Source organism: Chaetodon trifascialis, chromosome 7 (assembly GCF_039877785.1).
Source record: "Chaetodon trifascialis isolate fChaTrf1 chromosome 7, fChaTrf1.hap1, whole genome shotgun sequence".
In the NCBI taxonomy this organism is placed as follows: Eukaryota; Metazoa; Chordata; class Actinopteri; order Chaetodontiformes; family Chaetodontidae; genus Chaetodon; species Chaetodon trifascialis.
In genome coordinates, this window is record NC_092062.1 from 18169882 (window position 1) to 18184270 (window position 14389).

At 40.4% G+C, this 14389-nt stretch overlaps 2 protein-coding genes across 2 annotated transcripts; both read left to right on the top strand.

The window, feature by feature from the left end:
- Positions 1-137: 137 nt before the first annotated feature.
- Positions 138-5573, top strand: LOC139333586 (sodium-dependent neutral amino acid transporter B(0)AT3-like). The gene is made up of 12 exons (XM_070966093.1): positions 138-309; positions 820-960; positions 1079-1216; positions 1331-1512; positions 3360-3470; positions 3559-3671; positions 3775-3903; positions 4217-4373; positions 4485-4689; positions 4889-5048; positions 5132-5294; positions 5394-5573. Exons 1-12 carry the CDS (start codon positions 138-140, stop codon positions 5571-5573), a joined length of 1851 nt encoding a protein of 616 aa, XP_070822194.1.
- A 1801-nt stretch (positions 5574-7374) lies between these two features.
- LOC139333587 (ferroportin) lies at positions 7375-11391 on the top strand. Its single transcript, XM_070966094.1, has 8 exons — positions 7375-7477; positions 7572-7639; positions 7805-7964; positions 8280-8395; positions 8606-8732; positions 8933-9187; positions 9942-10622; positions 11132-11391. The coding sequence occupies exons 1-8, from the start codon at positions 7375-7377 to the stop codon at positions 11389-11391; spliced, it is 1770 nt and encodes a 589-aa protein (XP_070822195.1).
- Positions 11392-14389: the final 2998 nt, after the last annotated feature.

The window sequence follows — 14389 nt, forward strand, 5'->3', positions numbered from 1 at the left end:
GGCTGATAAAGCAAATGTCGCCCCCTTCGTCTCCTGATACAAATATGTAACAAGTCACCGGGGCCTCCACTTCTTTTCAGACAAGAAAGTCAGACAGGAGAGATTTGTGCTTGCCTCATAAGATATAGAGACAAGTGATGGATACAGAAGCTGAAAATGCTGAGCAGATGCAGGATGAGGGACCTAAAGAGATCATTGAAAGACCACAATTCGACAGTAAAATTCAGTATTTGCTAACCTGCATAGGTTTTGCTGTGGGACTTGGTAATGTGTGGAGATTTCCATATTTGTGTCAAGTCTACGGTGGAGGTAAGAGCCTTTCATTTCAATGTAAACATCACCTCCACATATACTTTCAAAACTTGTCAGCATGACTGTCAGCATGTCTAAATTAGTGAATTCTCTTCCTTTTTTTGCTTTCTGCCGTTTGCTTTGTGAGCTACAGGAATGGATAATTTCAATCTGTGTCTTTATTATTCTACTAGAAACAATCTAGAAACATGTCTGACCAGAGGGATTTTAGTACGTTACTAACGTAGAGAGCGATGAGTGATTTTGTGACTGTAGCGTGTTTCTTGTAAAATGTTGTTGGTTACATGGGACAAAATGTTTTCACCAATTCATACGCTGGTGTGCAAAACAGACAGTAGATGAGTCCAAATACAGGTGTTAACATCTATTGCTGCTGATTGTTGATAATAAAATGTCCAGTAAACGGACCTTCAACCATAAAGACAAAGTCAGATCCTTACTGAAAAAAGGCATGTTGACTGTTTGCTTGTCAGTTATTAAAATAATATTATCTCTAATAAATTCAAGGTGCTTTCCTGATTCCTTACGCCATTGCCTTGGTGCTTGAGGGACTTCCTATGCTGTACATGGAACTGGCCATCGGACAACGGCTCCGCATGGGAAGTGTTGGCGTCTGGAATTCGATCTCCCCATATCTGGGAGGTGTAGGTGAGAGGGTTTGGTACAATAAACTCATTTTGGGAAGCAAGATGCCAAAAAATGCGCTGTACAATGTTAAGTTGTGTAAAACTTTCCTTGAGGTCACCTCCATCCATTGTGTGTGCAGGTGTGGGTTCCATGCTCGTATCCTTCTTAGTTTCTCAGTTCTACAACATGATCTTGGCCTGGATCCTCTGGTACTTCTTCAACTCCTTTCAAAATCCACTTCCCTGGAGAAACTGTCCAGTAAATGTAAATCATACTGGTAAGTTTTTACTTATAATAATATGAAATCAACAAGAAATGCTGAATAACATGTGGAGTGAAAGACATAAAGTGGCATTAATTCATCATGATATGAATAATCTCTTTGATACAGCCTATGTAAGCGAATGTGAAAAGAGCTCACCGGTGAACTATTTTTGGTATCGTGAAACACTGAACATAACAGCAAACATCTCGACTAGTGGTTCTGTTCAGTGGTGGCTTGTGCTGTGTCTTGCATCTGCTTGGTGCATTGTCTACATCTGCTTCATACGTGGAATTGAGACTATTGCCAAGGTAATTTACCCGTTTGATGTGATGCTACAAATGATTTTTATTGTTGTATTTATCTGCCTTATAGCCTGTATACAAGCAATTAATGGCAAAATTTTGTTCCCTTTACAGTAACACTGAGCTAAAAGACACATGAATGGGAAATAGATCTGAAATTTGCACTGTGCAAGTAGGCAGGAAAAAAGAAGAGCATCCCACTGCAGAACTTACCCAAATGAAATTCTGGCTTTAAATTGAATCACTGGCAGACTAACAGAAAGTTCAGCAAAAGCACAATAATATTATTCAGTGTTATATTTTCACATATATGACACAGATTCCAGAAAAGTAAGAAAGGAGGAAAATATAAATAAAACAGACTGTGATAATTTGCTAATTCTGACCTTCAATGGAAAACAGTTACAAGACAATATATTTAATATTTAACCTCATCAGCCTCATTGATTTTTGTAGATATATGCTAACTGTGAATTTGATGCAGCAACATGTTTTAGACAAGTTTGGACAGGAGCAGCTAAAGAGTGGGAAAGTTGTGGAATGCTCCAAAAACACCTGTTTGGAACATTCCACAGGTAAACAGGCTCATTGGTAACAGGTGATCGTATCATGATTGGGTATGAAAGAGGCATCCTGGAAAGGCTCAGTCGATCACAAGCAAGGGTGGAGAGAGGTTCACCACTTTGTGAACACACGATTGTCACACTCGAGTGTGGATTAGAGCAGCAATCAAGCTGACTGAGCAAAAAGAAACAGGATGTATTTTTTATATCAAATGTGAGTGGCATACGTGACCAAACGGAGGAACTGTCTGCCTGTCGGGCAAAGGGGAACTAAGTGAGAGGTGTCAGAAAGGTCATGAGCGGATCTAGTTTAGGTCGGTTTTGCTGTTAGCTGTCTGGGGGTACAGTTACAGTTACAGTTACAGACAACTTTATTAATCCCACCAGGGGCAATTGTTATGAACAACTTGCAACAATACAAAATACAAGTGCACACAAGGACAGGTAAAAGGGACAAAAACAGAGAAAAAAAAAAAACAGTTCAAATAGAATACCAAGGAATACAGTGGAATCAACAATGGGAGGGTCAGTAATCAATAAAATCAAGTCAAATATTCCTTATGTAAGAATAACATCGTAAAGGAATAAGAGAAGACCTTATAAAGAATTTAAAAGACGAATGGCAGAGGGGATAAAAGACTTCAAAAAGCGGTTGGTCCTACAGACTGGTGAAACATAGCGACGGCCTAAGGGCAACAGAGAAAATTCTCTGGCCAGCACATGACCAGGAGATGAGAAGATAAGTTCTGCCTTCCTCAAAGTCTGTTGGTCACAAAAACTTGCCAGATCCCTCAGTTTTACTCCAGTTATCTTGGAGCAAGTTTTTATGATGTTGTGCAAGCTGTTTTTATCTCGCAGTGTAAGGTTGGGGAACCAACAGATAAAAGAAAAACACAAGAGACTTTCGATAAAGGACTGATAAGAAGGACAGAGGATGGCAGACGTACCACTGTGTGTACACAACTATGATAGAAACTATGTGTCCGTATACTGAGTTGTTCGTTGGGTTAGAAGTACATGGTGAAAGTATGCTGTGCTGCGTGAAAGTGCACAATATACAGGAAAAACAGACAGGCACATTATGATTAACTGCCTACGTATAACAGGCAACTCTTTTGAAATCAGGGTTGTATTTTGCATTAAAGGCAATAAAGGTGACGGATGGAAGATTGTTGTTCATTATCCAAAAAAGTGACCATGATGGGAGTGCATGCAAGGGGTTGGAAACATGTCTTATTCCACTTGATGTGAATATGAAATATTTTATCAACATTCAAACTTTTTCAACAGGCTATTTATGTCACAGTCACCTTCCCATATCTTGTTTTGACCATCTTCTTGGTCAGAGCCTTGACTCTGTCTGGGGCTTCTGATGGCTTAATATATCTTTTCACGCCAAATGTAAGTTTGTCAACTCTTATCAAATAAAAAGATTAGATTTAATGAGTAAAATCTGATATCTGACTGACAATTAATATGTTCATCACAGTGGGAAACCCTGAAGAGTCCTGACGTTTGGTTGGATGCTGCTACTCAGATCTTTTTCTCTTTAGGTTTGGCCTTTGGGGGATTTATTGCTTATTCCAGTTATAATGCTCAGAAGTAAGAGTATTTTGAACACATTTCCATTCATGGAAAATTGCATAAATTTGTACAAAATTTTAAAAAGTTCAATAAAACTGAGACAGTATTTTTACTTTTTCAGGAATAATTGCGAGAGAGATGCCCTGATTGTTGGACTTGTGAACAGTTTTACTTCAATATATGCATCAATTCCTATTTTTTCCATAGTGGGATTTAAAGCAAACGAAAACTATAATAACTGCAGAAACTGGTATGTACCATTGAGGTAATTATGGTGTGCCACCATACAGTGTATCCAGCTTTCTAATTACACAGTATTACAACTAGATGTGCTGCTGACAGTTTTGTAATTACAAGTTGTCAGACCCTAAAACAATGATTGCTGCTATACTATATGGTCTAAATTTTTAAAAACACTGTAAATGACTTAAATGATCTGTCAATTAACCAGTACAAAAACCCACAGATTTTTCTGTTTTCTCAATTAATTACTAAATCATCATCATTATTAGCAGTGATGCTTGCACTGCTAACAGACTTAATAAAATTCTTGCTGATTTTAGGAACATATTAACGTTGACAAATGCATTCAGCATTGGGGATGAAAACATAACTCTTCAGAACTACGATGACTGGTTCAGCTATCTCAACCACACTGATCCCGAAGAGGTCAAAAGCCTCAATCTAAAGACTTGTGATCTGCAGACTTTCCTGGATCAGGTAGTATCATCTGTCACAGTGACTATAAAAACAGTTATGGTTTGAGCAGTTTTCTCAGTGAGGTTTTGTGAGGTGGTGAGTATGAGATCATGTAACACATCCTACCTGCAGAGCGCCTCTGGAACTGGTCTGGCCTTCATCGTGTTTACTGAGGCAGTGATAAATATGCCAGGCTCTCAGTTGTGGGCAGTGCTCTTCTTTGTCATGCTCTTCAGCCTGGGCCTGTCCTCCATGTTTGGGAATCTACAGGGAGTCTTCACTCCTCTGATGGACCTGCATGTTATTCCACCCTGGATTCCTAAAGAAATTTTCACAGGTAAACTGAAAGATGTGATAAGTTCACACTGTATGGTGTGTGCATTCATGATGTTTGGGGCACTGATAACACTAGCTTGTCTTATGATATATATAAAACTATATCCCAACTACAGATTTCCATTTTAATGAATTCAACATAATATTCATGGCATGAAACTAAATTTCATATTTCCTATATTTTCCTTCTTTACTTACAGGGTTCATTTGCATCATTTCTTTTATTGTGTCCCTCATCTTTACTTTGGGCTCTGGAAACTATTGGCTGGAGATTTTCAACAACTACGTGGGATCCATCCCTCTGCTCATCATAGCATTCTTCGAAATCATCGGTGTTGTATACATCTATGGAATAAACAGGTGATGCTGTGCTTCATGTCACCATTATACTTGCAATATTACAACGCACAACTGATTCCTATATTCCTATTGTTTGCCTGCAGGTTTAGCGACGATATTGAATGGATGTCAGGTCGGAGACCAAATATCTACTGGCAGGTCACTTGGCGCTTCATCAGTCCTGTCATGCTCCTGCTGATTTTTGTGGCCTATGTCGTAGTCGCGGCCGAAAAACGACCAACGTATAACGCCTGGAACCCAGATTACGTAAGAAATATTTTACACTTGCTCTACACTGTAAACAGTTTGTTAAATCTGGCATGCAATGATAACGGATATTGATTTTAAACTTCATTACCCCCACAGGCACTCTTCCCTCTTGCTGAAGTTCAGTACTATCCTGACTGGGCTTATGCTGTCTGTGTTCTCCTGTCTCTCCTTCCTATCATCTCCATTCCTATTGTGGCTCTCTACAAATTCACTGGCTTCCTAAAGAAATACTTCATGAACAGGCACAACCAAAATCCATATGAGCATGAAATGTAAATGACAATTTGTAGCCATCTTATGTGATCTGCGGTCTGGACTACCAGTGGTACATGTGACAGATTTTGTCCTTTAGTCACTTCTTATTGTGTATTTTCATTGGAAAACAAAACGTTTTCACTGATCGTCGTCACAATTTTTTCTATCCTTATTTCGCATATTTTGGTATTGCAAGCATCTCATTACGTTACAGTTTGAATGATATTATCACTAATGTAGCATATTGGCAGTAGCAGCTGTAATTTCAGTATATTTGCTAAATTAAAACATTTAAGCTTTGTCTTAATTTACACAAGTGTATCCATATTGCTGAAGGAAATGCAAACACTGATAGCAGATGAAATCAATGCAAGACAATATCCTTGAGAAAAAATATTGACTATATCAAAGGCTTCAACTGAATATCAGGTTTGTGTTAATATTTGATTAAAGGAAGACAACAGTTAATTTCCTGTGTTGGTGTTTTGAATGGGGAAGAACAGAAGGTGATGGAGAACATGTGTGAATGGTTTGTGATAAGCAGGACTCTGTGGCAGAAGAGATATTCTATCTCAACAGGATCTTATAAAGGATTAATAAAATAAGTGCATTATTAATTCTTGAAAAAATGATCAGAATGAGAATAAATATGTACAAGCAATGCCACATGAATTGGTACTTGTAGCAACGTTGTGTTTGCGTGATCTGTTAGCATCATCATTGTCATCATTTGTTAATATTATGCATCATCTTGAGAATCATATTCCTGTCTGCCAAGTGAGCTGCTTTTGTTATGCGATGAGATAGCCATCTGCCTTGCACCCTCTGCTATTTGCAAGTGTGAAGAGTGATGTAGTGTTGCATGATGTGGGGTTTTTTTTGCATGTCACCAGTGCATGTGGGTGTATGCAAGTAGTAGGGCTGTGCATGCATGTGCTCACTGACCACGCGCATGTGTGTGCATGTGTGTATTTTGAGTCATACGAGTTACACGGTTGTCCTTTTTGTGGTGTGGGTGGACAGTGATATTGTCCTCCCACTGTCACGTGCTTTGGAATATGCTGGCTGCCTTTGTTGCCCCTCTGCCTGTTCTGCTTTTCTGGCACTTTCATACAATGGTGCACTTGAACACTGTGATGTTATTAAGCCTTTCAAACTACTACAGCTTGAATTCCAGCTCTCAGGAAAGACTAGCATCCCAATGTAGGATACATGGCACAAGATACATCATCGAGGAACAGCAGCAAGGATTGAGTGTCACATCAGAACGAAGGTGATTGACCCTGCTTTGAGTCATGTGCGCTTTAATTATTATCATTTTATAACTGCATTTATAGAGCTATGCCTCAGCTAAGTGAGCTACGTGTCATGCTAATGCTATTTTCAGGATTGCCATATCTAAAGAACTGATGAAATTTTACTGTTTGACATTATTTTTCACAATCAGAGAGCCATTATTTAAGCCTCTTGTATTTTTGAAAAAACAAAAACAAGGCAGAAATTATATATACAGTGTTGCATACACACTGAAGAGGTTACAGTGGTCAGCAGGGTTCAAGAGGAAATGGTTGTTCCAGGTTTTGTTGCATTAAGTTGCTGGCTAGGAAAACCAAATTGTGTATTTAATTAGTTGCCACATATTGTCATGTATCGATTCTTGTTGCCATCTTTAAAATTGCTTGTATGTTAATAAGCAGGCAACCAGCAATGCTAGATGTTGTCCAATCTAAGTGATGCTATGACCATCAGTGATGAAACACTGTACTGAGACACGGGTACGACAAGTTCAACAGTTTATTGACGTACGATCCAACACTAGGCAATGTCCCAGCGAGCAGATGCCTCCCAGTGTGGTGGGGTTGTGGTCGAATTTGAGTCCGACGACATCAGGAATGCCAGAGCTAAAAAGGCTAGGAGCATGCCAGGTGAACTCCACTTTAAATCCAACTGGAATTTGTATAATGTGTTTATAGTTTATATAATGTGTGCTAATTACTTTTTCACGCATTTCCTCATAAGGCTCAGCTCTTATCTACCTCAAGGGCCCCAAGTTTCTCATCTATGTGAGTGGAGCATTGTCAATGTGGGTAAGAATCATTTCCTGAAGAAACAGATTCCTGGAGAAATAGATATGACATCGAAACTTAAATAACTGCAAGGTAGTCTAATTGTTGTGAACTCTGTGACAGCATACAGACAGCGCCTTGCAAATCAACACATAATGATGGCGCCTGTTATGTTGTGTTAAACAGGGTGACCGCATGTGGCATTTTGCAATCTCTGTGTTCCTGATTGAGCTGTATGGCCGTAACCTGCTGTTGACTGCCGTGTTTGGATTGGTAGTGGCTGGGTCAGTGCTCCTACTTGGGGCTTTGATTGGAGACTGGGTTGACCGCAATCCCAGGAATAAAGGTATGCGCAAATCCCATTTGACAATTTTAGCATACAGTACACCATAGCACAGTGATATAGATCAGTGGGTCTCAATCTTGGGCCTAGATGTCTGCTGGTTTCCTGTTCCACCAGGTGGTAAATTGCATTCCCCTGGTGCCTCAATTGCAAATCACACACACTGATTTGATAGCTAGCAGGACCAGCAGGACTCAAGGCACAAGCTTGACAGCCACTGACTCATATCTGTAAAGGCTAGCATTTTATTTTTTTTTACAGAATATATCATGGGTGCTCTGGGAATCTAAAACTGTTTTGTTTTGTCCCCTGTTTTAGTTGCACATGCATCTCTTTTCATTCAGAACATCTCAGTGACAGTATGTAGCATTGTGCTCATGTTGGTGTTCTTATATAAGCAAAGGATTGAACAGATCTGGGATGGATGGCTCACTGTGAGTACACGCTACATATTTGACTAATAATTGCATTTCATGACTTGATACCATGTTTATATGCAAACTGAATACTCACCATGGTTATTGCACAGAGGAGTTATTGCTGCTGTTGTTCCCTCTGTCCTGTGTCCCTGTTGTCTCTGCTTCTGAGCTTGTGGCTACTCTGTGCTGTCATAGTAACATGTTGCATTGCAAAACTTACACAAGGTGGTTTGTTATACGGTGGTGATCATCCTGGCAGATGTGGCAAACCTTGCAAGCACAGCACTGACCATTGCCATTCAGAGGGACTGGATAGTGGTTATCACAGGCTACAACCGAGGTCACCTAGCTGGTGAGGGGGAATCATTCTGTTAATGCACATATTGGCTTGTATTCCATGTTTGTCACGGGCTTGCGTCACTGGTTGTCCATGAGAGATACTTGAATTACAAGGAATGTAAGAATGGAATGAAGTATTGGTCTATTCCTGCACTTGCTGAAAGTCCTCTAGTGGAAGCACATTGACCTCTGTGTCTTTGATCCTAACAAAAGGAATGAATGCGACCATGAGGCGGATAGATCAGGTGACTAACATCCTGGCCCCACTAGCAGTGGGACAGGTCATGACCCTGGCCTCAAATGTAGTTGGCTGTGGCTTCATCCTGGGCTGGAACCTTGTGTCTCTCATTGTGGAGTTCTTCTTCTTGTCACGCGTGTACCGCATTGTCCCCGCTCTTTCAATCAAACCACCGGTGGAGGAGGAGGATCAGGTGTATCTGCAGAGGATGGAGAGGAGAAGGTCACAAGGTGAGGTTTCCGCCTTTCCCTGTATACCTAGATTTCAACATTAGAACGCTTTGAGATTTACTGAAAGCACAAATAAAGGCTGGTGGACATAATGGAGTCCTACACTTGCCAAGTGTCCTTGATAGATATAAAAGATAAAAATGGAGTTCTAATAATAAGTTTTAGCATAGTACATTAGGCTAAAATACTTCATGTCGGCAATGTAGAGATGACATACAGCATCGACTGTTAACGGCAGTTGAATCTGGAGTCAGGATTAGTATAGTACAGTATATATTAAAATCCCTTTCTCCTCAGACTGTATCATTTCATCACAATGGTTCCTCTTTGAAGGTGCTGAAAGGTCAATCAAGTCCAACTTTAACATGGAAATTTAATTCAAATGTTAAAAACAGTGATAAATGACAGGTACTGATGTAGTGAGATGTATTCTGCAGGATTTCCATATGGGCAAAGGGATTGACCATTTTATGCTTTTAGGACATTACAGTCCTCCAGATTGTGATAGTAAGCACTTCATTATTACATTATTTGAAGACACAATCCTCAGTTTGTATACAGCACCCAAATGCCACTCTGTATGCCGGTCTGTATTTCACATGTAGGCCATGTAGCTTGGCGTAGATAGTGTATGTGTGTCAGATGATATGGATTCTAACATGAAGGAGCAGGAGGGGTGCAGAACACCAAGTGAGGATTGAGCCTTTAAAATTCATGAACAGAAGTGATGGATGACATTCCTTTTTCTCATCAGATGAAGGTAATGTTGCACAACCTCAACCTCTGACAGAAGGTAACTGCAACACAAGCCTGCACCTCAAAGAAATCACCGACCTGCCGCTGTGTTTCCGGAGGTTTCGTTGGCTGGTGAGCACCTGTAAGGACGGCTGGAGGGCCTACTATCGCCAGCCCGTCTTCCTGGCTGGAATGGGTCTGGCTTTCCTCTACACCACAGTCCTGGGCTTTGACTGCATCACCACTGGCTATGCTTATACTCAGGGCATAAGCGGGTCTCTCCTTAGTCTGCTGATGGGTGTATCAGCTATCACGGGGCTGATGGGCACGGTGATGTTCACCAGACTCAGGAAGACCTATGGCCTAGTTAACACAGGCATCATCTCAAGCTGCCTCCACCTGGGTTGCTTGCTGCTGTGTGTGTGCTCTGTGTTTGCCCCTGGCAGCCCTATGGATCTTAGCTTGCTGATGCCCTATATTACCTCCAACTCCTCTGCTGAGCTTGGAGGGATGACAAGCCAAAGGGAAAAACACACTTACCCTCTGAGGGGAGGCAGCAATCAGCCACTGCTACCAGACCGCTCCTCTATCCACTGGACCAACAACACTGTGCTTTTTGACAATGTGCCCTCTGGCACAGCGCCAGAGTCCTACATCTCCATTATCTTGCTATTCTTGGGTGTCATCACAGCACGCATTGGTGAGTAGACAGCCGTCCACAGCTGACTGGTTTCAATGGATCATATTGATATACAATGTATACTGTCAACTGTAGAGCCTGACCCATACACTGACATGGCACATACTACCAGCCAATATAGTACCCCATTACGAATATATTGTTATCTATGTCGGGCGATAAATAATAAGAAATTGTAGTACAAAAACGCTAAAGACATATTGCAGGCAATTTAGAAAGTGTTGCCATTACATAGTCTATCCATTAGAGAGCATGGTCAAAAGAAGTTAAAATATTGGCAACAGTTACAGTATTTACCTTTGATTTTGGCATTTTTGCCTTTTATTGATAGTTGGCAATAAAGTTGAAATGTCTACAGTATGTATGATATGTAGCATAACCACTCTAGTTCTCTAGTTAACTATTCCTATAAATTCATTTCTTGAATGAATAAATGCATAAGTGTTGTGACAAATGGCTGATTTAACAGCCGGGTCAGCTTTCAAACCTCAGTGACATCTGTGTTTTAGGTCTCTGGTCCTTTGACCTGACAGTGACTCAGCTCCTGCAGGAGAACATCTGCGAGTCAGAGAGGGGTGTGGTAAACGGGGTGCAGAGCTCGATGAATTACCTGATGGATCTGCTTCACTTCATCATGGTGATCTCCGCTCCACAGCCACAGCACTTTGGCATCCTAGTTATCATTTCTGTATTATTCATCACCACTGGGCACACTATGTACTTCTTGTACGCACACAAAACCAAGAGAAAACGCCGCCTCAACACATAAAGAGCAGACATGGCCCACGCATCCAGGCATGAGATGCTTACCAGCACTGACTCCACTCTGCACCTGTGAAATGAATGTCTCCCTCCTGTTCTTTTAGCAATCTTATTGCAACACTCCACTCCCGACTTAGCCATTCATTTCAGCACAACACAGCAAGGGCCTGTCCCTCCTAGGTTGCTTTCTTCCTGCAGGGCCATGTGCCATGGCAGCAAACGAGAACTCAGGTGAAATAGAGTGGGAGACACGCTCTCCCTTCGTGTACATAAGTTGAGGTGGCTACAATAAATGCAGCGATGGTACCTCCAGGGGAAATGTCCTAATCTAACGTACAACTGGACACAAAGGTGACGGCTAAGGCACCAGCACATGCCTTTGCAAACCCTGTAGGATTACAGCGAGACTCATCAAACAAGCCTGTTAACTTGCATAGCTTTTTGGATGGGAGGGTGGATGGACGGAGAGATTTTTCTAACCTTCACTCAGTAAAGAACTGGTGTTGTGAGGAAAACTTAACAGTGATACATGAAAAATACAAACAAGACGAGACAGTATTTTTACAAGTGGCATTGATGTTACTGATCCGTCCACTTGGAAATATTCCAGGATGTCCAAAAAGGAACATAAAGGGAACTTGATGTAAGATTGTTTGATAAAAAAAAGAAAAAAAAAAAAGAAATAGAAAGGCAGCCCCCCTTTTAATGGACAGAAGTGAAAGGACAAAGTATTTCCTTCCCCTGGTTTGTTTCTCTGTGGATGAATCAAGCAAACATTTGCCTTTCTCTTTTGCATGTAAAGCCAGCTTATGGATAACAACAGAGACATTAGCGCATTACGCCATGTACTTAGTCAAACTTTATACAAACTATTTAATTCTAATTGCTTGTGTACTTAGAGAAATAAAAATAGTTTCCAAACTTTCTTTCCTTCCAATATAAAGTGTGATATTAATAGTTTTATAGAAACCCAAGAGGAAAGCAATCTTGTGACGTTTGAAATCAGTGATAGCTGTATGTTGATAGCAAATGTCAATCGCTGCTACCAGCAGTGCTGTATTACACTTTGCTTCATTCTTTTGTAGTTCTGATGAACTAAACATGACCTTACCTCAACTAAGAACAAGAACACTGTTGGGACTATGACTTGGGAATTACTCTCAGCTACTGTATGTTTCATATCTCCTTCATGTACAGTGGAAATAACATCGAAGTTCAACCTTTTGTCATACAACCAGCAACACTCAATATATTTGTTTAATTTTCCTGTGAAATTTCCGTATTGCATGTTGTCCTTATTTTTCAGACTGATAATTATGATAATAAAGATGACTGAAATTGATGTTTGGCTCTGATATGAATATGTTACATGTTACGCTAGATGAATCTAAGCAGACTGCAAAATCTCAGCCATGACATTGTAAATCCATTTGACCCTATCTACAGCTTGATGTCTGAATAAAGTCACCAATTCAACCTTCACAAGTTCATGTTCACGCTGGAATCATTCCAATAAAATGGACAGCCACGTGGTTTAATACAGTCTGCCCCTTATGCAGTCTAGATATACAGTTGTACATTTACAGAATCCTTATCCCCCGAGAGGTCATTAGAGATTTAGTTCCATTAATAACCCTGAACTTGATGTCCAACTACTAGAGAGCCTTTACAACCTGAGATATGGTACTACAGGTGGAGTTAAAGACATTATCCATCAAAATCAAGCTGTAGCACCCACAAATCGACCATGACTGTTGGTAGAAATACCCAAACTGTAAAGCAGAGCCTTCAGGAAGGGCACAACTGAAAATATAAAACATTTACACAGGATCAATGTTGAGGACATAAAGGTATCAAAAGCAGGGTACAGGCAGCGCCGATATGCAAATGTAATGGCTTCTTGTGGCCAGTAGAGGTCAACGTCACATTAAATGGTCATGTCTACTGTATGCCAGTATAGAATACTTCAGACCCTTACTACAATAGAAATATACACACATTATCTTTAGACTGTACCTTAATTCTCAGACTTGCTATAAATAGTCAGCATCATCTAAGAGTGATTAAGACCCAACTTGAGACGCTAAATTATGTATATATATGCATATTAAGGTTATAAAGCTTCCATCACAGTCACTGGCAGAGTGTAGCTACCTCGGTAATGAACAGAAGCCTTGAGTCGGCTTGTAAGGGCAACCAGCCAGGAAGAGCTGTTGCTGGAGTGGGAGGCTGTTTCACTGGAAGCAGTACATACAGTACCACTGTGGATCTGATAAATATTAAGCTTGAAAATTAATATATAACCTACAGGTTTACAGTCAGTTCTTATCTGCACTGTGTTACTGTATGTGAGTCAGGCCTTTCTGTGGTGGAGACTGTTAAAGGCACATTAAGCTGGAAAGAAAAGCAGAGTGGTATATTAACATCTTCTAAAATCTTTTTTTTTTTTAATCCAATTTATCCATTTCTCCAACTCTAATGTTAGTTGGTTAAAGCTACTGAAAATCTGCAGACAACCAGCCCTGCTAACTTCAGCCAAGACCCAGATAATGCCTCTCATGTATTACCATTAACTGCATTTCAGAGTAAAACTCACCCATCAGCAATTTGACTATCATCACAATGAGGAAATACCTGAAGCAACATAGATGAGGACTTCAATTTTCCAGTCTTTGCCTTACAGCTACAAACTGAAAATGAGCTCAGTGGCACCACCCTGTGGTAGAAGCAAGAACACGCAACAGAATTACAAGTCAGAAAACCCAACAAAAAAGTAACCATTCAAACGTTTTTTCACCACATTAGTTGCTCATGTTTGTGTGCTTTCTGTGGCTTTTAGTATCTTTTTCATTTCAGTGTCTGAGTTTCTGTTTTGCATATTTTACTGTTTTCTGCTGCGTCATGTTGCTAACTTTACTCATTGCTAGCTAAACATCACTGTGAGATTCAAGCACCGATCAACGTTGCTAGCTAACGCTAATGACATTTCAGTCACAGAGGTAATC